The sequence below is a fragment of the Tursiops truncatus genome, chromosome 2 (assembly GCF_011762595.2).
Source record: "Tursiops truncatus isolate mTurTru1 chromosome 2, mTurTru1.mat.Y, whole genome shotgun sequence".
In the NCBI taxonomy this organism is placed as follows: domain Eukaryota; kingdom Metazoa; phylum Chordata; class Mammalia; order Artiodactyla; family Delphinidae; genus Tursiops; species Tursiops truncatus.
The window spans coordinates 34,449,910-34,476,739 of NC_047035.1; the positions used below are offsets into that span (position 1 = coordinate 34,449,910).

Below are 26,830 nucleotides of genomic sequence, written 5' to 3' on the forward strand. Positions count from 1 at the left end.
TTGTAAGAACTCGCAGGCAATCTCAGATTGGTGGGGAATTTCAGTCTTTCCCTAAAGTTTTCCAAAAAATCTGGCTAGAACAGGACAGGAAACTGACAAATCTTTTCAGAGGTGCCCATCTGAGTTACCATCGGTCCCTCATCTCTTGGGGCATAATTAATGCGACTTATGAGTTCTTGTTAAAGATTATATGAAAGAAATCAGTTAAGTGCCATTTATCAACTGAACAGACATAAGAAGAATGCAGTTTGGTCTCGTTCCTAATTGGCTAAATACAAGTTGGTGTCGTAAGTCCAGGACACAGTGAATTATGGGCAAAGCTGTTTTCCTTAAGCACCAACAAATTCAGAATAAAAGGTTTCAGTAGGAAAAAAAAAAAAAGCAGACCAAAAAGTATACGAAAACATCATGTTGCAGCTATATCTGATTTTTGTTAAAAAATATGTAGAGATGTTATGGGAATACATATGGGAATATATGACATAATACATGAAAAGTTCTGGAAGGAGCCCCACTGGCCTCCGGGATAGACATGTGACAAGATGAGGAGGAGACGCAGAGCAGGCATTGGTTTAACCTTTAACTTTTTACTTTGCCCATAATCATACTGATTCACATTTTTGTAAATGCAGAATTTTTCTAATGAAAACCTAATAAAGATATTGAATCACTGTGTTGTGCACCAGGAACTAACATAGTGTTGTAGGTCAATTATACTTCAAAAACAAAGAAACAGACTCAGAGAAAAAGAGATCAGATTTGTGGTTACTGAGGTGGGGGAGGAGGGGGAATTGGATAAAGGTGGTCAAAAGGTACAAGCTTCTAGTTATAAGATCAATAAGTCCTAGGTATGTGATGCAGAATATGATAAATCTAACTAACGCTGCTGCATGTTAATACATGAAAGTTGTTACGAGTAAATCCTAAGAGTTCTCATCACAAGGAAAAGGTTTTTTTCTATTTCTTGAATTTTCTATCTATATGAGATGCTGGATGTTCACTAAACTTATTGTGGTAATCGTTTCATGATGTATGTAAGTCAAATCATTATACTGCACACCTTAAACTTATGCAGTGCTGTATGTGAATTATATCTCAATAAAATGGGAAGAAAAAAATAAAGAGTTTTTTAAAAAACCTAATAAAGATGAACAAAATAAATAGATATATGGGGGGCTGAGCACCCTGCCCAGAGTTACGTGTGCGCAGACGCCTGCCCCTGGAGACCCACGCCAGCCACTGCCTGCCGACACGGTGGTGGGGCAGTGGGTGCTGGGCGGGGACACCCCGTCCTCGGACAGCAGCTTCTTACCCCCTTCAAGGCTGTGTAGACCGGCACGGTGATGTTCTTGCAGACCAGGCCAGAGAAAGGCCCAGGGGATGCAAGGGCTGGAGGGCTTGAGGCTGGAGGGGCAGGAAAGAGGGATGAGACTCACTCAGGTGGCAAAAACCAGGAAGCGGGGTGGGGGAGGCAGAGACCTGAGCAGAGCGAGGAGGAGAGAGATCTGTGCAGACAGCATTCCCTGAAACAGCACTCCGGAGACAGACCGGGGACAGATCTCAGGACGAGGGCCAAGGTCTTCTGCAGCCCCACTCTTGCCAAGGTGAGTTACAAGCCGTGTGACTATGGGGCACTCGCGTCACTGTGGGGACTGGGCGGCCGGCGACTCAGGAGCCGCACTCAGGTGGGGATGCGGCTCCTTCAGGGGGTTATCTAAATCAAGGCACCGGGGGCTCCTCGGCCATAGCCCTTGCACTGCAGAAGGGAAGCTGGTGCAGGTGGGCAGCCAGGCTGGAGCGCCCTGCCTCCAAAGTCCCTTCCAGCTCTGTAATTGGCTACAGCTCTGTTCCCGCCCACTCCCACCCACAGGCAGGTGATGAGCTGAACCTGTGCAGCTTCCCTCTCTCTCCAAGGGAGCCAGGGCCACGTGCTTTCACGTGAACCTCACCTGCTGTGGGAGGGAATGGGCTGCAGGTGACCTGGCCCTGGGTGTTTCTCCGAGTCTTCTCCTCCCCGCACGCCCACCCTGCCCACCACGGGCAGTTCACTTGGGACTCACCGCAGCAGGTGGCATTACTTCTAGCAGACACTTCGGACAGCCGCATGCCTGACGTGGCCACAGCGTAGATCCGGCTCTCCTGGAACGGGAGGTCACAAGGGGTCAGGGTTCACCACCCCCGTGTCCACACCGGCCTCTGGCTTTGGAGGCGGGCAGACCTGGGTCCACATCCACGCTTAGCCAGTGACCGGCGGGGGGATCTGGGACAAGTTAACATCATTTCTGGACCTAAGATGGGGGTAATAATACTCACCTTTCAGGCTGTTGTGACAATCAAATGAAATTATTAACATAAACAGCTAACACTGAGAGCACGGTCAGTGCCCTGCAGGCGATATTTATTCCCTCTCTTGCTGCCACCCCTCCCTTGGGGCAAGGAAGTTCAGGAGAAGAGGGAACTGGGATGTTTTCTCTGAATCTTCCCCATCTTACAGCCCTTGAAGTTGGGGGGTTGGTAACGAGGACGTCCGAGCCCCATGGCAAGGATGTGCGTGCCCTTTTGTTTGGAAGCCAGTTGTTTGGAAACTGGGACACATTTTTTTCCTACAGTAACAATGTCACATCATGGTTAGGCTTCAGGCTCAAAGTCCTGGCTAACCCAGACCCCTGAACCCCGCCGTAGACGACACATCAATGCGAACTCCCACCCTCAACTCTTCCCTCGCCCCTCGGGGTCCCCTGGGTCTGAAGCAGGCCCACAGGCCTGGGAAGCTTTTCTTAGGTTTGGATCACTCCCAAACAACCCAGAGGCCCCACCTATCCTCCTCCATATCTCTTTTTCACTCAAGGTAAAGGGAAAACAAAGGCCTCTTCAGGTGAGAGGTGAGTCACAAGGACGGGGGAAGGCCTGCCCAGCTCGAGGAGGTAGCTGGGCTAGGCTGGGGCAGGAAGGAAGGTGGATGCTATCCGGGTCACCCCAGAGGGGAGCAGCATTGCTGGGGCACCTGGGGGAGAGAGGGAGGGGCTGGCGAGGGCTGGGATGAGAGGCGGAGGTGACTGGAGGCAAGGGAAGGGAAGAGATGGGAGGCAGCAAGGAGGAATTTGGGGGGAGGGGCAGGCACTGGGCTGGGGCAGGGAATTCCGTGCTTATGTAGGGCAGATAAATTGGGTCCATGTGGTAAAATTAGCCATTAAAACGATTATTCCTGCCAGTAGTGGTAGTGGAATTCCACCACGGACAGGCCTCTAACTTCACAGAGAGAATGAGAAGTGTGAAGCTTGAGAGGTTTAGGTTCAACAAATGCAGGAGTGTTTTACAAAAGCTTATCTAATGCCTAACTCACACGGTTGTTTTGAGGATCAACAAAGGAACTCTAACTCAGCAAGTAAGTCCATCTGACTCCCTCAGACTGAGAAATGTCCTTCTCCCAATTCTCAGTCTTGATCTTCCCCACATGGCTACTGCCCAGCTGGTCCCACCTAAGAAGAGAGGTTGGGTTCTCGGGCCACTGTGGTTCCCTAAGGTAACAAGAGCGATCCTGTCTCGGGAACCGGAAGGACCTGAGCCCTCTTGCCACATCCCTTGCCGAATGCTCCCTCACTGCCTGCCTCTGCTTTAGGATTTCAGCACACCTGGATTTACAAGACAACAAGGAACAAGAGGAGGGATGATTCTGAAAGTGTTCCACCCTGGCCTGGCCCTTGTCGTTTCCAACAGCCTCTCCACGTATTGTGAACCACTGCTGCCACTACTCACCAAATACGTATTAACACACTTAATCCTCAGGGCAACGCTCTAAAGCAGGTACTATTATCCCCATTTTACAGAGAGGGAAATTGAGGCACAGAGGTTTAGCAGCTTGCCCTGGCTCACACAGTTTGATCTTGGGACCTCCTGGTTTGACCCTGGGACCCGTGCTCTTAGCCACCACACTGTACCTCCACGGAGAGTCAGGAAGACTACACGAGAAAATGGGCACCGAGCACCCAGCTTGGCTGTGGCCCGTGGTGAGCGCCTGCTCAGGAAACAGCCGGCCACCGTCCAATCGGAAATCCTGGCTTCACCCCTTATGGGCGGAGTAGTCTGGACAGGCCCCGGGGTACCCACCGCCCAGAGGAGGTGAGGGTGACAGCCTCGTCCCACGCTCAGCACATGGCTGTGCCCCACAGCGTTCGCACCATCAGCCCGGCCCCTCTGTCCTGTCCCCAGGGGGCCTCTTACCCAGGATGGAAACCGGTGCAGGGGGGGTGTAGGTGGTTTGTTCCCCAAATCCACTTCCTCCATCTTCCCCGCTGGGGATTGCTCGTCCATCTCCATCTTCTCCGGTTCCTCCCGGAGCTCAGGGCCAGCCTCCACCTTGGGAAGGCTGGAGGAGTGGAGGGCTGAGAGTGTCCCAGTCTCAATGCTCACCACGTGGTCGAAGTGCGCAGGGCCCGCCTGGGGCTGGCTGTGGTGCCGCTTGGCCAGCTGGATGCTGTCCCGGTGGGTGCTGGGAGCCCGCACCTTCGGCAGAGTCAGGCTGCAGCCGGGGCCGCCTTCCCTGGCAGAGGTCTTCGTCCTGGGGAGCGTCCCTCCCTGAGCAGTGACCAGGCCTTCACCCCAGGAAGCCAAACCATGCCTGGGGGTGCAAGGCTTCAGGCACAGCTGGCCAGGAGAGCCCTGTCCTCCCAGATGAAGTGGAAGGGTCTCGGCCTCTGATATTTCTCCAGGGTGGACCATACTGGAACTAGAATCCTCCAAGGGGCTTCCTGCTTTAGGAACAGAGTCCTTGCTCTGCAGAGCACCTGGAGAAGGTACGGGCATAGCTGCCTTCAGGGCACCCTGGGCCTGAGCACCACCGTCCTGCCCCACTGGCTGGGCTCCTGGTCCTGCAGGGACACAATCCTGCTCTGTGGTTCCCTGGGGGGCCACCAGCAGCTTCCCCAAAGGTGCCATCTGAAGAGCTGTGGTTGGGACAAAAATAGGCATGTTAAGAGCTCCCTCAATTCAGCCCCATGCATGTGCGCACGCACACACACACACACACACACCCCCCACTCCCCCGACTCCCGCACATGCTGGCCCGCTTACCTTCTAGTGCACGTTGAAGGGCTCCCACCTGCTCCACCAGGTGCTGATTACAGCTTTTCAGGTGCTGATTCTCCATCTCAAGCTAGACAAAAAGAAAAATGAAGATTGAGAATAAATACTCAGCCCACACATTCAGACATATAATTCAAAATAAGATTAAAATCCTTCTTAACGATCAAATCTACACAAAAGAACCCGTGGTGCCCCCCAGTCCACTGCCGACTCTCCTGGGAGCCCTGATCTCCTCCTTCTCTCTGCGCTACCTGGTTGTAGATGGGAAAGAATTCCATTTGGCGGCCCCTGTGCTTTCTTTTCTAGGTTTTTGGGGGTTTATTTTAATAAATTTTATTTATTTATTTTTGGCTACATTGGGTCTTCGTTGCTGTTCGCGGGCTTTCTCTAGTTGTGGCGAGCAGGGGCTACTCTTTGTTGCGGTGCATGGGCTTCTCATTGCAGTGGCTTCTCTTGTTGTGGAGCATGGGCTCTAGACACGCAGGCTTCAGTAGTTGTGGCATGTGGGCTCAGTAGTTGTGGCTCGCGGGCTCTAGAGTGCAGCCTCAGTAGTTGTGGTGCACGGGCTTAGTTGCTCCGCGGCACGTGCGATCTTCCCGGATCAGGGCTCGAACCCGTGTCCCCTGCACTGGGAGGTGGGTTCTTAACCACTGTGCCACCAGGGAAGTCCTTCTTTTCTAGGTATCTTTAACCTTTTAAAAAAATGGTGAAATACAACACAAAAAAAACTGCATTCTACACCAATGAACAGCTTAACAAATGATTCTGAAATGATTACTCATATGACCGCCACCCAGGTTAAGAAAGAGGAATTTGCCAACACTCCAGACATCCTGGACTTGTCCTTCCCCAATCACATGATCCTCCCTCCCCACTAAGGTGACAACTCTTCTGAGTCTATGAGATTCATTTCCTTGCTTTCTGTGTTTTACCATCTAAGTATGCACCCTACACACATTAGTGTAGTTGTGCCCATTAGGACTTTATATAAATGGAATTATTCAAGATGTACTTCTGTATCTGGCTTCTTCTGCTCAACATCCTATCCATGAGATCCAGCCTCAGGGTGGCTGCATTTTCTTTGAAATGAAAGCCAACACACTTCTTTTTGTTGTTGTTTATAACACAAAAATTTTATTTCCTTGCTTATATTTTATATCATATGTATTCTACTCAGTTTCACACGCTTTATTTATACTGGATCCAGGATGAAGGAGAAAACCCTATCTCCTGGAAAAAGGAAAAGGACAATAATAAATGCATGTGATTGTTCTTTTCTTTTTTTTTAAACTTCTTTTTCCTTCTTTGGCTGCATTGGGTCTTCGTTGCTGTGCACAGGCTTTCTCTAGTTGCAGTGAGCGAGAGCTACTCTTCGTTGCGGTGCGTAGGCTTCTCATTGTGGTGGCTTCTCTCGTCGTGGAGCACAGGCTCCAGGCACACAGGCTCAGTAGTTGTGGCACACGGGCTTAGTTGCTCCGCGGCATGTGGGATCTTCCCGGATTAGGGATCAAACCCGTGTCCCCTGCATTGGCAGGTGGATTCTTAACTACGGTGCCACCAGGGAAGTCCCCGTGTGATTGTTCTTGAAGTTTCTAATTGAATATAGTTTACATATATGTCTAGAGCAAGTCATATAAACAAGCATGATGTCCATGATCTGCAGAAGCATATTCCTTCCTCAGGGAGGCATAGCGTATCTTATGGCAAGGGGCAGGGATATATTACCCTTCTACTGGAAAGGAGTCGGGAACAATATACAACCTATAAAAATTACTTTTATCACAGTAGCAACTTGCTTGTATTTTTTTTTGTCTCAGTTTACTAATTGGTAAATTGAAGATGGCAGTAATCATTCCACAAAGTTGTCATTGAGAGTAAATCAGTATCTATGTTTAAAATGCCTGCCTTAGAACTCGATGCATTGCAAGCGTTTGACAAATATTGGTTAATTACATTCTTCTTTTCCAATTACTCTAATGATTTTTATCCTGAGCTCTAGGACCCAGATTTTTCATTGTTTGATGTTTTATTCTCACCATATCATTTCACTATGTCATAATCCACAGGCCCTTAATTCCTCGTTATCTTCCCTGACAAAACATACTTTTTTTTCTTGTTTCAACCTGATAAAAGTAACTTTGACCTCTTATTCACCTAGGAGCAAAAAATAACTGTTCTTAAAAAAAAATAAAAATAAAAAATAAATTAAATAAAATAAAAAAGGGCTTTCCTGGTGGCGCAGTGGTTGAGAGTCCGCCTGCCGATGCAGGGGACATGGGTTCGTGCCCCGGTCCAGGAAGATCCCACATGCCGCGAAGCGGCTGGGTCTGTGAGCCATGGCCGCTGAGCCTGCGCATCCGGAGCTTGTGCTCCGCAACGGGAGAGGCCACAACAGTGAGAGGCCCGTGTACCGCAAAACAAACAAACAAACAAAAACAAACAAACAAAAAAAACCTGTTCTTCCATTGTCTCCAGCCGATATGCCAGGTCCTGTTAATAGGCTGTCTAGTACCCATTCTCATTGGAAAGCCAACACACTTTCATTGAGCTTTCAGCAAGAGATCAGGGCTGTGGAAGATGCAGGTTATAGGCATCAGCTCTGTCCCCAAGGGCTTGTAGTCTAGCAGGTGACCTGAGATGATGTGTGTCCACAGAAAGGACAGGAGGCAAAATGAGCCGCTACCCCCTGCAGGTGTGAGCCACTTGTGTCAGGAGTGAGTGTTCACCCTTCTCCAAACTTCAATTCCCCTTCCTTCTGTTTAGAAAGAGGTTGTTTTTTGGTTTTTTGCTAGCAGCGCTGTAGCTTCTAGTCCTGAGTTTCCTAAATAAAGCTGCAGCAAGTGATGAGCTATGAAAACGGATGGACAGAGGTGGAAAGTAGAATAGAGGTTACCAGGGACTGGGGGAGAGACAATGGGGAGTTAGTGTTCAATGGGGATGGAGTTTGTTTGGGGTGGGAAAAGTTTTGGAGGTAGTGGTGATGGGTACACAACACTGTGAAGGTACTTAATGCCACGTCATTGTACACTTCAAAAACAGCTCAAATGGTATATTTTACGTATATTTGAGCACCAAAAAAAAAAAAGTTAAAAAGAACGGAGAGGACAGAGGGTGGATGGTAAGGACTGTGTGTGCTTCTCAGAAGGAAACTGATGGGACTCCTCAGAAGTGAGACTCATTCCTTCTCCCCAGACACAAAGCAAACCAGGAGCTCTAGGGAAACCCAGCTCTGACAACAGGAAGGGAAAAGTGAAGTGAAGTGTCTCAGTGTTTAAGCTGAATGAGAGACAAGCGGTTAACAAAATGAAAAGCGGGCAAGGCCCCAGAAACAGGTAGAGGCAGAAAAACGCAGAGGGACAGGCGCAACCCCACGCAGGTCCTCGCAGGCTTCCCAAGATAAGCTCTCACTCACCTCTGCTAACTTCAGGGTCACCCATTCCTTGATCTTTGCAGCTTTTTCTTGAACGATTTTTGCTTCCTCAGTTCTCATCTTCTTCTGCAAGAGAGAGAGGGCCTTTAGTTCGTCACGGTGGTCACCGTTTTAGTGAATAACTGGAGGTGGGAGGCCCTGAGAAGAAATATTAAGGGACTGGATGGAGGTTGGCCGATAGGAAAAAATACATTCATTTATGAATTCTTAGAAAATATTCTTAAAGTGGGAAAGGCCTTCCTAAGCATAATACAAATCGCAAATAGCCATGAAAGAAAAGACTAATAAATCTATATCATCTCTATAAATTACTATATGACCAAAAAAAAAAAAAGATGCCCTTAAACAAAATGAAAAGACCAATTGGGAGATGATTTGCAACACAAATGACTTACATACAAAAGGGATAATTTGACGTGAACAAACCAATAAATATATGCAAAAGATATAAATAGGAAATCAACAGCAAATAAAGGGAAAGAAACCCATGAAAAGCTGTGCAATCTTTATTATTATTTTTAAAATGCAAATAAAAGTGATACATCATTTTCCTCTACCAGACTAACACAATTTAAAAGTTTGATATAACCCTAAATTGTCAAGGGTGTTGGAAAACAGCCCACCTCATACAAATTGGCAAAGCCTTTTTGGGGAAAAACTTGATAATATTTGTCAACATTTTAAATGTCCATACCACTGAGCTAACAAACCCACTGCTTAGGAATCGTTAATTGCATTATTATTTGATAAAGCAACAAAAACAAAAAAACTCAAAACTGGAAATAACCTAAGAGTCCACAAATAAGGGCTTGGCTAAATAAACAAAATGAAAATGGAACACTGCTCTGATATACAGGAAATGGTCACAATGAACAGTGGTTAGTGGTGAGGAATGAAAATGAAGGATGGGGATGGAGGAAAAATGTCATTTTATACCCTTTTGGTCTTTTTGTATTTTTTACTATAAGCATGTATTACCTTTACAGTTAAAAAATAAAGGTAAATTAGCACATGAGTACAACTCCCTCAAAACAATCAACAGTATACAGTGATCCCTCGGTATCTACAGGGGTATTGGTTTCAGGACGCCCAGCAGATACCAAGATCTGCAGATGCTCAAGTTCATTATATTGATATAACGGGGTGAAGCACAGTCGGCCCTCCCTATTGGTGGGTTCGGCATCTGCAGATTCCACCAACCGCGGACCTAATTCTGCGGATATGGAGGGCTGACTGTCCTATGCCCTTTTATATAATGGACCTGAGCATCCACGGATCTCGGTATCTGTGGGGTGTCCTGGAACCAATCCCCTGTGGATACCGAGCGACCGCTGTAAAATGACTCAAAAGCGAGGTTTGTATCTAAAGAATAGCAGCCTAGGAGAAAACAAAATACAGGCTTTGGGGATTTGGCTCTGCCTCTGAGGCTTATTTGCTGTGGGGCACTGGGAAGGCCACATCAGCCTCTGGTGATGGCATCTCTAAAATGGGCGAAGATACATGTCCCCTCTGGACCATCTTGAGGATGAAGGGACAGAAAGTGCACCGCACAGTGCCTGAGGCACAGGTAATCAACAAGTTCTAGAACGAGTACTAGTTCCCTGCTCTAAAAGGCATGGAGGGACTTTGCTGGTGGCAGAGTGGTTAAGAATCCGCCTGCCAATGCAGGGGACATGGGTTCCAGACCTGGTCCAGGAAGATTCCCACATGCCGTGGAGCAACTATGCCCGTGCACCGCAACTACTGAGCCTGTGCTCTAGAGCCTGCAAGCCACAACTATTGAGGCCGCATGCCACAACTACTGAAGCCTGTGCGCCTAGAGCCCGTGCTCCGCAACAGGAGAGGCCACCACAATGAGAAGCCTGTGCACCGCAACAAAGAGTAGCCCCCGCTCGCTGCAACTAGAGAAAGCCCGCCCGCAGCAACAAAGACCCAAGGCAGCCATAAATAAATAAATAAATTTGTTCAAAAATAAATAAGTAAAAAGCATGGAGACAACTGGTGTACTCTCAGTTGTTTAGAGACCAGCAGTAACGACTTTGGTTACACTTCTAGGGAAAAACTGCCTCGAAGTTGTAAGATGATGGACATGAGCTCCCAACAAGGGAGTCTGTGGAAATGAGATGGGCATATGGAAATGTCTGACTCAGTATTTGAGAGCTGGCGAACCGGTAAGGTTATCTAGGGGTTTGCAGACGGGCCACAGGCCAAATCCCGCCTTCCACCTGGTCCCTCCCTGAACAGCCCTGCCCATTCATTTCTGTATTGTCTAAGGCCACTTCCAGGCTACAGCAGCAGAGTTGGCTAGCTGCAACAGAGACCACGTGGCCTGCAAAGCCAAAAATATTTACTACCTGGACCTTCGCAAAAACAGTCTGCTGACCCCTGACCTAGTTTGATACCCTGATATTTATGTGGCTGTGGAAACTGAAGCCCAGAGGGTGAAATGACTTGCCTCTGTCAGTTTGTGCCACGGCTGGGGCTAAAACCAGGTCTACTGACTTGCAAAACAGCATTCTCTCTCTTCTGATCTGGACCTATTATTATTGTAAAATGATTTTTTTTCCTGACCTAAGTAAGCTTTAGCAGGAATCATTTTGCCCACCAGTTCCCAGGTGCTGCCACTTCTAACTATGAACCACTCAACAGAGAAGATAGGTATCTAATATCAATGGGAGGGCTTCCCTGGTGGCGCAGTGGTTAAGAATCCGCCTGCCAATGCAGGCGACACGGGTTTGAGCCCTGGTCCAGGAAGATCCCACGTGCCATGGAGCAACTAAGCCCGTGCACCACAACGGCTGAGGCTGTGCTCTAGAGTCTGCGAGCCACAACGACTGAGGCTGCAGGCCTAGAGCCCCTGCTCTGCAACAAGAGAAGCCACTGCAATGAGAAGCCCACGCACCACAACGAAGGGTAGCCCCCACTTGCTGCAACTAGAGGAAGCCCACGTGCAGCAACGAAGACCCAATGCAGCCAAAACTAAAAATAAATTAATTAAAAATAAAATAAAATCAATAGGAAATTGATGAGAGATTCCATGTGTCAACATTCTATTGATATTTTCCCATGATTTTTCAGGAACACATGGTGCCCCACACATTGTGGGAGGTACGTCCCACAAAGGAAATGTTCAGTGGCTGTTGATGAATGATTACGAATGTGCCTATGATAGTGGGAAGGCACCAGCAGGATTAGCTGGGACCTCCATGGAGAGTACACATGTGGAAAATTGCAAGTTGGCCATGCTGTGAGGTCTTCTGTTGGAAACAATGGAGCTCTGGCACCAGGGAAAAGCTGGGTAGGTAAGACCAATGGCAGAGGGAAGGGACAGAATTAGGATGAAGTTAATGGGATTGTGAAGGGGAAGCTGGGCCTAGGGGACTGGCAGGGGGGTGTTCCAGATGTCCTCTCCAGAACAAAGATGCTGACTGTGGCTGGAATACTGGGCAGTGGCCTCTCCTGGGCTCCTATGCGCTTTTCAGAGGAGGTGGCAACTTTGGTCTCTGTCTACTCAGGTTCATTGAGAAACTTTGGCTGGGCAGTTGGCCAAGGCTGATGGTCCAGCTCTGTGCTGCTCTGCTACTATGTGTCCCACAGGTTGGCAGGGCACAAGACCAGGGTGGAAAAGGAAAAGCTCTCCTTACCAAACACCGACCTCAGGTCTGATACTGTACCCAGGTTCCCTGAGTTCATTCTGCCGACAGCCCTATGACGTAGTACAACCCCCATTTTACAGATGCGTAAAACGAGAATCAGCGACTTAAGTAATTTGCTCACTGGTGCTAAAGGGGGGTTCAACCCAGATGAGTCAGCCTCCAAGGTCCCTTTCCCACCATATCCCCATGCCTGGCTCTTCACGCACCTTCCAATACATCTCCACGAGAAAGAACAGTCTCGTGAGGGAGAGAGTCCCCACCACCGGCGGCCCAAGCAGAGGGGCTCTGCTCAAGGAGCCGTGGGCAGCTGGTGCAGGCGCTGCAGGGGGCCACTGGCACTTACCTGCTTCTCCAACTGTGCCTCCAGCCGGCCGATGAGTTCGTCTTTGCCCTGCATGGCGTTCAGCAATTCTTGGTACTTCCGGTGCAGGCTGCCTGCTGAGTCCACATTCTTCAGATTGGACAATTTCACCTTCTCTTCCATCACACCCACCTGAAAAGTACCAATCGTCTCATAGGGTTGGGGTACGGTGTGTGAAATGGCCTCCAGCATGGGATGGGATGGGATGGGATGGGATGGGATGGGATGGGATGCTTCCTGATGCCCCAATCTGTGACTCTCAGGCAGAGCCCATACCCAGGGCAGTTGGGGCCAATTAATTCAATGACCACTTATTAAGCCTCATCTGGGCAAAAGAAGGAATTGACAAGGAAGGAATAGCAGGGTGTAGGGCCATCTAACTCTGGGGGCCCCAGTAGGGACAAGCTGGGCAGGTCAAACAGCCCTGGAGAGGAAATGCTCCAGCTTCACTGTGGCAGAGACATATGCTGCCCGCTGAATGTCCGTGAACTTCCCGATACTTTCCAGCCCTCTTGGAGTTAGATGGCCATGGAATTCACTGCAGCCAATGGGCCTGAGTGGAATGACGCAGTCATTTCTGGGCTGAAGTATTTAAGAGCTGGCGCACAAGGACCCAGCTCTCTTTCCCTGCCATGGCAACCAAGGAGGCTGCATGTTCTAGCTGGTTCCGCTGGAAGATGGGCAGCTCCATTACCTTGGACCCCTGAATCACCGTGCGAAGTAGAATCCCTGGCTAACCCTCAATGGAGAGGTACCATGAGTGAGAACTAAATGTGGTAAACTGCAGACATGTCAGACTTCATTGGTTTCTCAGCATAACCTAGCCTATTTGGACTAAGCCCTCACCTGCTCACTGCACTGACCCTTACCCAAAGATTCCTTCATGCCCACAGAAAGCCCAGGCACCTTCATTTGTTCAGAAGGTCTAACGCATGACTGCTGGTTTTCCTCGTCCCTGTAAGAGGCTTATTGGTGTGACGTGTCCATGTGTGTCCACAGAAGGGGTCAGGAAAGGCCAATGGTCATTTCCGCTGCACACTCCTGCCATCCCCTCCCCGGTTACCTGGGTCTCTGCGTCCTCTGCTCTCTGCTCTGCCTCCAGCAGCCTCTGCTCCAGCTCCTGCATCTGCTCAACCAGAGAGGAAGGGGAGATCTAGGTGCAGTGTCCCTACTGTGAACATGGCATCAAGGCAATGCATGTGAATTGTGCAGATGCTACACGCAGGCCGGGCTCAAACTGCCCATCCCGAGGGGCTCAAGGATGTCAGGGTAAAGACTGCCATGGCAGCCCTCAGCTCCCTTATTCTGAATTTCTTGGGCAGGTGAAGAGCCTAGAGCTGCTGTCCTCTCTGCTGAGTGAGGAAAAACCTAGGTCTTTCTCCCTGTGTAGGGCACCCGGGGAGCGGGGGCAGTACCACCATCATTCTTCCTGAGGCATCCTCACCCTCACTGTTGTTTTCAGGCTCCTCTCCCAGACCTCCCTCTCCTCTCAGCACTGGGCTGCAGGCAGTGCCCTGCCACGTGCCTGGCATGGAACGTGCTCCCATGTGAGCCCCCATCATGTCGGATATTCCTTCCTCCTCCAGAATGGCTCCCTGGCTGGGGACAAATACTTCCTCCCCTTCTTTCAAGGATGCCTCTGACTGCAAATGGCATTCACAGGTATCACCTTATTTGACTTCTTTAATCTTAAGCACATTAAAAAAAAATTCTATCTAGCTACCAGCCTGGAATCGCATGCCAACTGGCCATGCCAACTGGCCCAAGAAAAGGGACCAATGTTCTCATACACAAAGCCTCATCAGGGACCAGATCTAAGGTGAAGCCTAAGGAGCAGCTCACCAGCCCACGGCCCACACGGCATCTCTGCAGCTTCGTGAGCTCACAGCCCGTTGAGTGAAGTGTGAGCTGGATTTCAGCTCCCACCCTCCCCCTGGTCAGGGCTCAGAGTGCACTGCCAAAACCTTACACCATCACACAAAAGTCCTGCGGAAGCAGAGCAAAGTCATACATTCCACTCTCCTACCAAACGCCATGGGCCACAGCCTAGTCAGGCAACTGCTTCCTTCCCCGCCCTGCCTTGCCCCAGGGCAACAGGTATGCAGGAAAAATACACTAGAGGCATAACCTCCCAGCCTTGTCCTCCATGAGGATGTACAGGCCTTGCTTGCCAAGCTCCAGTCCAGCCCTCACCCACCTTATCTCTGCAGATTTGGCCTTTTCTCTGGCTACTCAACCTCTCCCTTTGGCCTGGACCCTGGCTTGATATTTACCAGTGAACTGAGCAATTAATTTTTTCTCTTTCCCAACCTCTCATCTGCTCAGCTGAAATGCTGCTTTCCCTCCTTGATTAAAAGATGAAAGAAAAGGAGCCCTCCAGCCTGGTGCTGGACAGTGAAAGGAGGGTTACCCGAGAGCAGTTCATGTTTGAGAACCTGGGGACACTCTGTTCTCAGGGCTGCCTTCCCTCATCCGTTTTTTTCCTCCTTGGGGTTGGGGAGAGACAGATGTTTTCTGTACACAGTCCCTCTGAAAGGACTGAGGATCCCAAATAAAACTCAAGATTTACAACCCATGTGACAAAAATGCCCTCTGGGCTCCCAATAGACAGGACCATCTTTGACAGGCATTCCTGTACTCAGGCTTTTTTGCGGTATGCAGGCCTCTCACTGTTGTGGCCTCTCCCGTTGCGGAGCACAGGCTCAGGACGCGCAGGCTCAGCGCTCCGCGGCATGTGCGATCTTCCCGGACCGGGGCACGAACCCGTGTCTCCTGCATCGGCAGGCGGACTCTCAACTACTGAGCCACCAGGGAAGCCCCATGATGGAACCTCTTGACTCAAGCCTGAGAGAGTGGGTTGGTTCTGGCCAGACTCAGGCGTCAATTACAGCCAGACGGCCTTTCCAAGATCACACAGCCCTTGGCCCTTTGTAGCTATGGGGGAGGTAACAGCATAGAATAAACCAATATTATGGTTATAGGGGTGGCTTCCTAGCACACAAAAAAATTCTACTTGGTGGCGGGGTTGGGGGGAGTGGTTGACACATAACCCATGACCAGGTTAGTACTATATAACCCTTCCCCCTTGGGCACCAGACTCGACTCTCTCCCCCCAGGAGCGAATCAGGTTCTCTCTCCCCAGGAATCTGAAATGTGGGATTAAGAGGCCAGAGATAGGGCTTCCCTGGTGGTGCAGTGGTTGAGAGTCCCGCCTGCAGGGGACACGGGTTTGTGTCCCGGTCCGGGAAGATCCCACATGCCGTGGAACGGCTGGGCCCGTGAGCCATGGCCGCTGAGCCTGCGCGTCCGGAGCCTGTGCTCCACAACAGGAGAAGCCACAACAGTGAGAGGCCCGTGTACCGCAAAAAAAAAAAAAAAAAAAAAAAAAGAGGCCAGAGATGAGAGCCAGGGGGCTGCACCAGAGAACGTGCACAAACTTTACCAAGTCCTGATTATTAGATAGGTTCTTCAGTTCTCTGAGATGTCCCAGGCTCCTCCTAATAAATTCCCTGTTTACTTAAGCTGGCCAGAGCTGGTGTCTCTGCCCTCATCAGAGACACCCCTAACTAATACAATTACTGGGAGCATTTAATTTTTAAGAATATAATGAAATACTGAATGGGAAGGCTTTGGATTCTTGACAAGTTTCCTAGATTAACCTTCATTAATTTACTTATTTTTAACTTTTTATTTTATATTGGGGTATAGCCGATTAACAATGTTGTGATAGTTTCAGGTGCACAGCAAAGCAACTCAGCCGTACATACACAGGTATCCATTCTCCCCCAAACTCCCCTCCCATCCAGGCTGCCACATAACATTGTGCAGAGTTCCTTGTGCTCTACAGTAGGTCCTTGTTAGAGATGAACCTTCATTTAGATCTGACATCTGCTCTGTAGCTCAGAACACATACGATTTCCATAGGAAACGATCATTCATATTCGTGACTTTACAGATGGAGAAACCAAGGTAGAGGGATGAATAGAATGTATTTGAGTCCTACCTCCCACTTGGGCATTTCCATTTGTGTCAAGAGTGGTCAATAACACTGGTCAAAGGCAGAAATCACTCTGTCACTGACAACATGGTGAGTATTTTATGCCCCCAAGATCTTAATATTAGACATATTTTAAGGTATGCTATCAGCGAAGCGGATGGAAAGGAAGGCGCCCCTCGGAGCCTAGGGTCTCCTCCCAGTCTTGGCCCAACAGACACCTGGTCCTCCTTGCTGCCGACCCTCCAGCCATTCTTATCTTCCGGGCAAGGACACTCGAGACTCAAAGCGTTCTGTATTCACCTTTATGCTAGAGTATTCTCTTTTCTCTAAAGCGAATCTCTGAACATTAAAACTATTGGGAACATCTGGAAGTTTTTTAAAAGAGAAGAGTACAGTGACCATCTATGTATCCATCACTGTGCTCCAACAATTACCAACATCCCGCCACCCTTGTTTGAAGAGAATCTCTTTAACATCATGTTTCCCTCTGTTTTTATGAAAACACGTTTTCTTCATTGCCACTGGAACACTCCCAGGGGTGTCTATGCCGGAATATCATGTTTGGGGTTTTCAAACTCTTCTTTTAACCCCAGCATCAACACTTCTCATGATGGCAGATCATTCCTTATGCTCACTTAGAGGGCCACACCCGGACATCTGAAAAGCTGAGCTACTCGCAGGCCCCCCTTATTTGGGTTCTGTTTCTCCTTTCAGAGTGTTCCCTGGGACCGTGTCCTCAGCTATCCTTTTAGCTTGTGGGTCTGGCTGACACACCAGCCAAGGCGGTGTCAGGTTTGGGCAGCTGACTTTTAGGCAGGATCGACTTTCACCAGCTGCAACTTAACCTGAGACTCGTAAGCCACCCTAGAACAGGCTGCAGCGACCTGATGAAATGCACTGGGCACCAGCCTGGTATTTAATCCCCATGTCCACAGCTCCTTGTTACACGCGGTGACGCTGTGAAATACTGGCCCCAAAGGCAGCAGGCACCCTCTTGCGCACCCAGCACAGACCTGCGTGCTGAGCCCAGAGCCACGCCACGCTGGGTCTCAGCTACCCCTCTGCAAAGGGTTCAACATTCTTACCACTGCTTTGCACCGGCTGGAGAGAATGGTACAGGTAAGCCTAAGGCTCTGGAGCCCGACTGGCTCCACCCCAGTGTGGCTTTAGATAAATTCTTAACCTCTCTTTGCCTCAGTTTCCTCACCACCTCCTAGTATCCACCTCCTAGGACTGCTGTGAAGATCACAGGAGATGCCTCATGTCAAGCTCACATGCACAACCTGGCACTTACTGAGCAGTTCGCAGCTATAAGCCACTTGTTGGATTTTCATATACAAAGGTGGCACTTAGGATCAGGGTCAGCTTGCCGGGACAGTCCAGTGGTCACCTGTCATCCAGAATAATTAGTAATAGAGCCTTCTTTTCTCTCTCCAAAGCGTCCCGGTTTAGATGATAAATTACCCGGCCATCCTACTTATGATCCATCTGCAGAAAGAATGGCTTTAAGTCAGAGGTTGCCAACTATTAGCCTACAGAGCATCACGTAAGACCTACAGTGCTGCGGGCATTGTGGCAACACAGATATAACTAAACAAGGCCACTTGCTATGTGTCCAGCACTGGTTAAAGCACTTTAGGTATATCAACTCATTTAATCTTCAACCCAATCCTAGAAGGCAGGTCCTATTATTATCCCTGTTGTACAGATAAGGAAACTGACGCAGAGGGGTTAGGTAACTTGCCTAACGTCACACAGCTAGGAGGCGGAGCCGGGATTCAAACTCAGGAGGACTGGCTCCGGAGTCTATTATACTCTTAGCCACCGTGCCCCTCACATCCAAATCTCACACCCCGTAAAAACCCAGATTCCACATGCAATCCCCGATTTCCAGCTTCTCCTGAAAACTCAGGAGATCTGCACACACTAGGATTACCTTTTCTCATGGCAATACCTGGCCTCCTCCTCAAGCGGTAGCACACTGCCCCGAATCCTCACTCATGTCAGTTTAGTTACGTGCAGGCCTTTGAGACTGCAACCCACAGTTTTAGCTGTTAAATGGTTCTAACTCTGTTGTAATCAAAGACAATGATTCTCAACTTTTTGTTTTTTTAGTATCAAATCTTTTGTCCAATTGAAATCATATGCTCATTCCCAAGATAAAACTGGGGGGCCGCCCTGCTGTCTGAGTGCAGAAGAGGCAGGAAAGAAAGGACTCCAAGTCTTGTCTGTGGGTCCACTGCTCCCCACCCCCCCACCCAGAACCCCCTCTGAGGCTCAAAGGGCTCAAGGCGTCCACTAGAAGGACAGGTGAATGAGCCCAGGGACATGGCCAGGGCAAGAGTTCGTGGCAGTAGATTTCACACCCTCAGGGGCGTAAGGATTCACATGGAGCTTGTTACAGATTCCTGGGCCTTGACTATAGAGGTTTTTATTTAGCAGGTCTGAGGCATGGCCCAGGAATGTGCTTGAAAAGAATATCCCAGGTGATCCTGATGCAGGTGGTCTACAGACCACACTCTGAAAAACACTAGATTGGCCGCTGAACACACAGCAAGCACCCCAGGGCAGAGCCCCTATTGGCACAGGATCCTTCTCGAATGGCTTTATAGGAGTACAAAGCTCTAGCAAGACTGTGGTTCCTGAGAAATACTACAGTGGGCCTTATTAAAAATGCGCGTTAGGAGAATAAAAAAATTTCTCTACACGCACGCACGTATGCACTCATACACAGTGAATAAAAGTTCTAGAAGGCATCTACTCCCAAAGCATATCGGATCCATCAGCAAGGAGATCTTCTAAGGCTGATTCTGTGATGACTTTATGCAGATTTTATTTCCAACTGGTCATGACAGCCCTAGTATTCTCCTTTTATAGTACCTGGCCTTTTCACAAATTCTGAGGTATTTAAGGATATGTTTTTCTGGGCCTTGTGTTCTATCAGCACGTTGTGAAGCTGGTGTCTAAACTGAATCACCGCCTCTGTATAATCCGTGGTCAGAGCGGGGAGAAGCAATAGTCATTGTTCCTTTGTTTAAGGGACTGAACTGAACCATTTATACACTCAAAAAAAAGTCCTGAAGCACAAATTTTTGGTATATAAATACAAAACTGAGTTACTGTATTTCAAAACATTGGTTGGAGAAACTAGTAAGGGATTCTAGAAAAAGAGGAAGTGCACACAGTCCCACCGGAACAGGCTTCGGGAAGAGGTGCCTCAGTGAAAACTATTCAAGCTCAAAAATGACGGATGTTTTATTACGTAATGTCTTCTCTTTAATAGATGCACGCAAATCCCTTTTGGAAGCAGAGAGGGAGTAAATAAATCAAAAATTTTAAACTTGTTTTAGTCCTAATATTGATGCCATGTATTCATCATGATACAAAGCTCTTTTGAGTATAGACAGTATACTCCCACTTTTCTGATGAGAAAACTGAAGCACAAGTTTAGCAAGAATGAACAAAGTCCAAGGGATTTTTAATATCCAGCTCGTAGAAGAGCATCAGTTTTTAGATTGATCTGACTACCTCTATGACTTCTTCAACCAAGAAGAGCGCTGGGGAAACGGTTCCCAAGAGCAGACAAGATGTGAGCTCTAAGACATGAGCCACTCCCTCAACTTCTGTGCTGGATGGAAAGTGACCCACAGCTCACCTGGCTTCGGAATGGGCAGCCCGGGCAAGGGCACATCAGACGGTGACAGGTGTCCCAGCGGAAGCAAGGTCTAGGGCTGCCTCCTCTCCTCATCCTTCCTGCCCTCTCTCACCCTTAGGTGAGGGATTATCCTGTCTCGAATGGCAATTCTGCAAGAGGGAGTCAGGTACGAACAGACTGTGCGGTGGGGAAGGAGGAGGGCTTGCTTCCAAGCCTTAGTGGCCAGTGCGCAGTACCTGATCCCAGGCAGGGCCGGGCCCCTGGGAAACACACAGGCTTGGCCTGCCCTATACGACCGCCTGCAGCGAGTGAGTGGCCATCCGTCATCCAGGCAATGCAATCTCCACGGGCGGCCGGGCGGGCTGTGCGGAACGGCAGAGGTGGAGGGGACAGGCGAGGGCGGGGGCTGGCCAGAGGGACCCAGCTGACCTGGCTCACCTGGGTGCAGGTGGGTGCTGACGATGACTAACTAGTAAGTTCTGGGAGCAGCAACAGAGACGGGGCCCAGGGCCCAGGCCCGGCAGGAGCTCTCCTGAGAAACCTGGGTCATCTCTTCCTCTGACCTGAAAGTTACCTTGACGTATTGGGGAAAACCTCTAATGAATTGTTGAACCTGGCCTACTGGTTTGGGGATGACAGCAGGTGATAGGCACAGCCCTCACATTGAGCAACATGGTGTTTACGGCCTTAAGGTTTCCTGCCAAGAGGTCCAGTGTCGGGCTAATGTCCCAGCCCTCTTCCCTACTTAAGTCTCCCAGCCCATGATTCCTAGTCAAGATTTTTTTCTCTCCCCTCCCGAACCGCCAGGCTCTTCCGCCCTGTGTCTATACACTTCTCCTTTCTTTACCCAAGTCACGCTCTGAGCCCCCAACATTGTTATGGGAGGGCATTCTGGTTACTTTGATGGTGAGCAAATACAGTCTGGAAGAGAAGAAGGGGCCGATATTGTAGAAGTTCAACCTACCCAGACCCAAGGGGCTGTGGAAGAAGAGGGTGTTTGTTTATAATGTGTTTGAGGCCCCTGGGGAATAGAGGAGGAAGGCATTTAAAAATATTTTTCTATCATGAAATATTTCAGGCCAACAGAAACATGCAGAGAATATTTTTTTAAAACATGTATCCACCATTCATCTTGGTCAAATCTTAATTTTTGTCATCTCTGCTTCTGCTGTTCCTAAGAAATGGACCACAACAGACATGTGAAGCCTCCAGTGTACCTCTCTCCAATGTTACCCCTCTCCTTCCAAGTGTACTTACCCTATGCTTGGCTGTGTTTACATTTTTGCCTCATTTGTATACACCCCTAAACAACAGAGAGTACTGTTTTGTGCAGGTTTTAAAACTTTATATAAACTGTATTGTTCTATATATATATCCTTCTGATCTCTTTTGTTCAATGTTGGTTTTTGAGATTTATTGACCTTATACATGTAGCTTTACTTGACTCATTTTTAACTGCAATGTACTATTCCATCGTACAAATACACTCAACATGGTTATCCATCCCCCGTTGATAGACATTTAGAGTATTTCCAATTTTTCATGCATCATTGCTGCAAAGGACATTCTTGTATAGGTCTATTTATGACCAATATATTTGGATTCTTTCTTTGTTTTTTTAAATTGAAGTATAGCTGGTTTAAAATGTTGTGTTTGGATTTATTGCTACCATTGCATTTTGTGCTTTGTATTTCCTACTTTTTTCCTATACTCCTTTCTCTCTTCCTCACCTGGATTTAATAGACTTTATTCCATTTCCAGTAGCTGCTCTCCTGATTTGAAAGTTATACGCTCTATTTCTATTTGTTATCTCTATTATTCTAGACTTAAAATCTAGACTTAAAGACTGCTCTTTGTTCCCCACGTTCTGTTCTCCACTGCTCTTTCATACGAACTCTGACTTTTAACAGAGCATATCATTATCCAGAATAAAGACTACACTTTCCAATCTTTCCTGCAGCCTGGTATAACCACATGAATAAGTGGCCAATGGGATGTGAGTAGAAGGAATGAAGGCAACCTTTGGCCCGTGCTATCAAAGGGAAGGAGTTGGAATGTGGACATGAGGGTGAACCACCTTCAAACATGTCGCAGACCTCCCCCCAGAGCTAGATTGCTTATGTCTGGAATGTTACATGAAAAGGAATGGATTTTTTAAACATATATACTGCTTGGTCTTATCCTGCTTCCTAAGTCTGAGGCTTTAAGTCTTTCACCCAGTTTGGAAACTTTAAAGCCATTGTCTCCTTGAATCATGCCTCTCTTTCACTTTCTTCTCCACTTCTGGAATCTCTATAAGGATCCTGTCATTCTGGCAACCACATCTCAGCCTGTGTCTTCATCTCTCTATGCTGTCCTCAGGTCTATCTTTCTGTTCGTGAAGTCTGTCTCACATGGTGCCTAACCTGACATTAATCTATCCACTGAACACTAATTTATCCACTGAACATTAATTTCATTGCAAACGTTTTTCATTTCTGGCAGTTCTATTTGGTTCTTTTTCTCACCTTTTTGGATGGTGTCTTGTTCTTGTCTTATATTTTCAATTACTTTATTATGTCTTCAATAGTTTTTTTTTGGTGGGGTGGGGCATACCATGCAGCTTGCAGGATCTCAGTTCCCCGACAGGGATTGAACCCAGGCCTTCGGCAGTGAAAGCAGAGTCCTAACTGCTGGATCGCCAGGGAATTCCTTTCAATAGTTCTGAACACATTGATTTAGTGTGTTGCCAACGGTTCTATTATTAGAAATTCTTGTGGTGATCGAGTCCAGTTGTTTGTTGCATACGTGGACTCTCTCTCACTGTGGGTTATTCTCCCAAGTATTTAGTCATCGTGGATCATATATTCATCTTCACTAAGGACGTTATTTTTCTCTGTGGGGATCCTGTGTAATCAGGGCTGAGGTCTTGTTCCTCCAGAAGAGGTTCTGTGTCTGCTTCTACAAGGTCTCTGGGGTTATCACTGGCCCAGAACTTCATGTTCCTAATCCACACAGATAGTATAAATTCTCATGTTAAACCACTAACGTCATCAGGCTCTCGGGAAACAATTTTCATTTTCTTTATTTTTCTTTTTTCTGCCCAGAGCCTTGGCTAAGTATGAGAGCTGTTCTGTCATCTCCCTGTGCTGGTGGGTGATTTTCTTCTCCTTGTGCACCTTTTTATTTCGTGTAAATTCCTTTGATAGTCCTGACTTTACCTGGGAAGTTTCAGTTTCAGCTCCAGCCTCCAACTGGCCAGACCTCATCTCTGTCTCCACAGATGTTAAAACTCAACCTTGACAGTTGCATTACTAAAGGGAGGTCACACTCACCCGTCCCAACCCAGCTGCCAGTGTTGAGTTCCACTCTGGTTTTTCCTCTTCATTTTGCCCCCTGAGGATTCCTCTCATTTTTTTAGTACACAGCTCTGCACTTAGAAGGATATTTTAAATATTGAATCTAGTATGAGTAGGTGTCTCATGGTGGTCATTTTTAGGTTATTACTAGAAACAGAAGTCTCCTGGCTCTGAGATGTGCTTTAGACCAGCTGGCTGAATCAATCCCTTCTTATCCCTTCCTTCCCTCGCACACCTCCAATTCCATACACAAGACAAAGTTCTCAAATTTGATAGCGTACAAGACCAACTTCTGGGCGCTTCTGAAACATACAGATAATTAGCAGCACGAGACTTGCATCAGGAGGACTGGGGTGGGGCCCAGGAACATACATGGTTAACCAGCACTCTAGCTTTCTGGCATAGGGGGACCCAGGACCACACCAGTGTCTAAGGTTTATTTCCCTTTCCCCGAGGTGGCTGAATTCTACTAGCAGTACCTGAACCACACCCAAAGGAACCCTGCCAGTCTCCAGTCTGCAAAGCCTGAACTAGGAGACAGCAATGCCAGCACACCCAAGGTTCATGAATTCTAGTCCAAGCTAGTCTAGGGCCACTCCCCTCAGCAGTGGAAGGGCAGAGGTGATGTCAATGACTGGTCTTCTTGGACTCCAGGTTGTGGGGTTGTCAAGAAAACAGGTCATTTATGCAGGCTTTATTCATCAAGACTTTGGCATTACTTAGAGGTGGACTGAATTTTACTTTTGTACTAGGAAAGAAGGGTTTACTAGCAGATGGCTACTGTAAACAAAACTATAGACAGAATGGTTGATTCAATTAAGATATATATAATTTAGTGTAGGTTGCCACTTTCTAGATGGGTTATGCTCCAAAATGCCTCTGAAAACAGCCGTTTAGAATGTATCTTCCCATGGAAACATTATGAATAATGGTCAGTTTCCCAGCCCAGCCCACCCAAACCTGTAAAGATAATAACTGTTCCCATTTAAAACCGATTCTATGCCAGAACCTTTATATATGTCATCTGATACAATTCTCAAAATAATTCCGAAAGGCAGACATGTGTGTCCCTGCCTGAGAAGTGAAGGGACTTGCTCACGGTCACGTAGCTAGGAAGTGGCAGAGCCAGGCAGGTCTGGCTCCAAAATCTGTATCATTGTCACCAGAAACCAGCCTGCCTTCCACAGCTCATAATCTTAATAGAGGGTGAGCAGCAGGGTGGGGATATCCATTCTTCTCTCCTAAAATATCGTCCTTCCCCACATTGAGGAAGAAATGTTAGGGGAATAATAGAACCTCCACTGTACATACACGTGACTCAAGAGATGTTGCACGACCGTGAAGACCTGTATCGTTTCTTTGGTGTGTCACATGGAGAAGCAGAGCAGGAAAGGATGCAAGATGACAGATTAGTCAACTGCTTAGAATTTGGTCTTTGAAAAAACAAACTACCTTGGGTTTCATTTTACAAGAATGGAAAGCACCTTATTAAAAGTTCACCTTCCTGCAACAGAGAATAAATAAGCCCTGGAGATCTAATGCACAGTATAGTGAATACAGACAACAATATTGTACTATAATCATCAAACTTGCTAAGAGACTGGAACTTAATTATTCCAACCACTAAAAAGACATGATTATTATGGAATATGATAGACGTTCTAATTACTGCTACAATGGCAATCATATTAAAATATATAAATGGGTCAAATTAACATGCTCACCTTGAATTACACAATGTTATATGTCAAATATATTTCAATCTATCAACCAATCAAACACAATGTTATATGTCAAATATATTTCAATCTATCAACCAATCAGGAAAAAAAGGAAAAAAGAAAGTTGGCTTTCCCCAACTCTCCCTCTCTGACAGTGACCTCTGCAGAGACATTAGAGGCTGCCTGCTCTCCAGGACTCACCTTGTCGGCCAACAGCTCCCTTATCTTGCTGGCCTGCAGGCGGAACCGGAATAGCTGGCTTTCCAGGGCCAGGCAGCGCTTCTGCCAGTCCACACTGGTCCTGGTCTCCACCTTGAGTTCTGCCATGATGGAAGCAACTTCTGGAGATTCCAGGGAGCCCTGAGGGCCAGCACACAGAGAGGGGAAAAGATAAGTAAGTGTGTGAGGAAGAGTTCTCTGCGGAAAGGAGGAGGAGACCAAAGGAGGACAGAGGAAACAGGGCGGGGGAAGGTAAGTGAGCCTGGCTCTCCCTCTGTCCCATGGCCAGCTCTCTGAGCTCAGCATGTCCCGTTCCATCAGAAGGTAGCTGCGCAACCTCAGGAAATCACAAAACCCAAGAAACCGCAAGGAGAACCTAGTCTCATTGTTACAGAAGTGAAAAGTAAGGCTCATTTGTTTTTCATTCAACTATCCATTTAACAAAAATTTATTCATTCAACAAACATCTATGTGCCAGACACTGTTCTAGGCACTGGAGATGCAAAGGGAAATGAGAGAGGTCCCCTTGTGTTTTTGAAGAACTCTTAGTAAAGTCTAATTGCAAAATTACAATCTAGTCGCAATTGCTAATCAATATGCAGATAAATGGAAGCAGAGATATGGAGTAGACTATGCTGGGGGGAGGGTGTTTAGGGAAGGCTTAAAGTGGGTAACAGATTCATCCATGATCACGTGGCTAACTGGAGGCGGAACCCTGGTTCCCAGGTGAGTACTGATTCTTTACAACTATACAGATTTTAGATGGGAAAAAATGGAACGAAAATGTAATGCTTCAAATTTCCTTGACAACTTTCTATTTAGTTGGGATTTCATATATTGTCATCAAATCATCCTGTTTTGGAACGGATTCTCACTCTTTCCTTTAAGTTATAAAATGCAAATCAGAAAATTGGTACATATTTTGCTGTAGCCTCTGGAGAAAACCACAAGTCTTTAGAAAACACTTTAGACAAATTCAGAACAAGCCAAGGAGACACCTATAATATTTCCAGGCAGGGGAATTTACCCAGATGTCTCCTGAACATATTTTAGAGAAAAAAAACCTGGGTCAGGGATGAGAAAATGAAGAAGGATGTATGAGTGTGTATGAGAAGGGAGACACAGGCGCAGAGGGGGCACAAAGCAGAGAAGGGCCGGAAGACACATCCACCACCAGGACTTTTTAAATCCCCCTTCCAGGGTGCTATTAATAATTATGTTTGGCAACAAGCATAAATTTGGTCTGTCCCAAACCATGACATATGGTCTCCCTATCAGGTGATTTTAAAGAATAATTGTTAATTTTCTAGATTGATAATATATTTTTTATTTTTATTTATAATTTTTTAAAAAATTATTTATTAAAAAATT

At 47.5% G+C, this 26,830-nt stretch overlaps 1 protein-coding gene across 1 annotated transcript in view; it reads right to left on the reverse strand.

Moving 5' to 3' along the window:
- PLEKHH1 (pleckstrin homology, MyTH4 and FERM domain containing H1) overlaps positions 1-26,830 on the reverse strand; it is a 52,665-nt gene that overhangs the window by 18,443 nt on the left and 7,392 nt on the right. The window contains exons 2-9 of the mRNA XM_033851021.2: positions 25,442-25,600; positions 13,593-13,655; positions 12,512-12,661; positions 8,495-8,578; positions 5,071-5,152; positions 4,222-4,943; positions 2,061-2,139; positions 1,313-1,404 (exon numbers count right to left, since the gene is read on the reverse strand). Of these exons, the coding sequence (XP_033706912.1) occupies positions 1,313-1,404; positions 2,061-2,139; positions 4,222-4,943; positions 5,071-5,152; positions 8,495-8,578; positions 12,512-12,661; positions 13,593-13,655; positions 25,442-25,567 (1,398 nt within the window). The 5' untranslated portion in view covers positions 25,568-25,600. The remainder of the gene's footprint in view (positions 1-1,312; positions 1,405-2,060; positions 2,140-4,221; positions 4,944-5,070; positions 5,153-8,494; positions 8,579-12,511; positions 12,662-13,592; positions 13,656-25,441; positions 25,601-26,830) is intronic.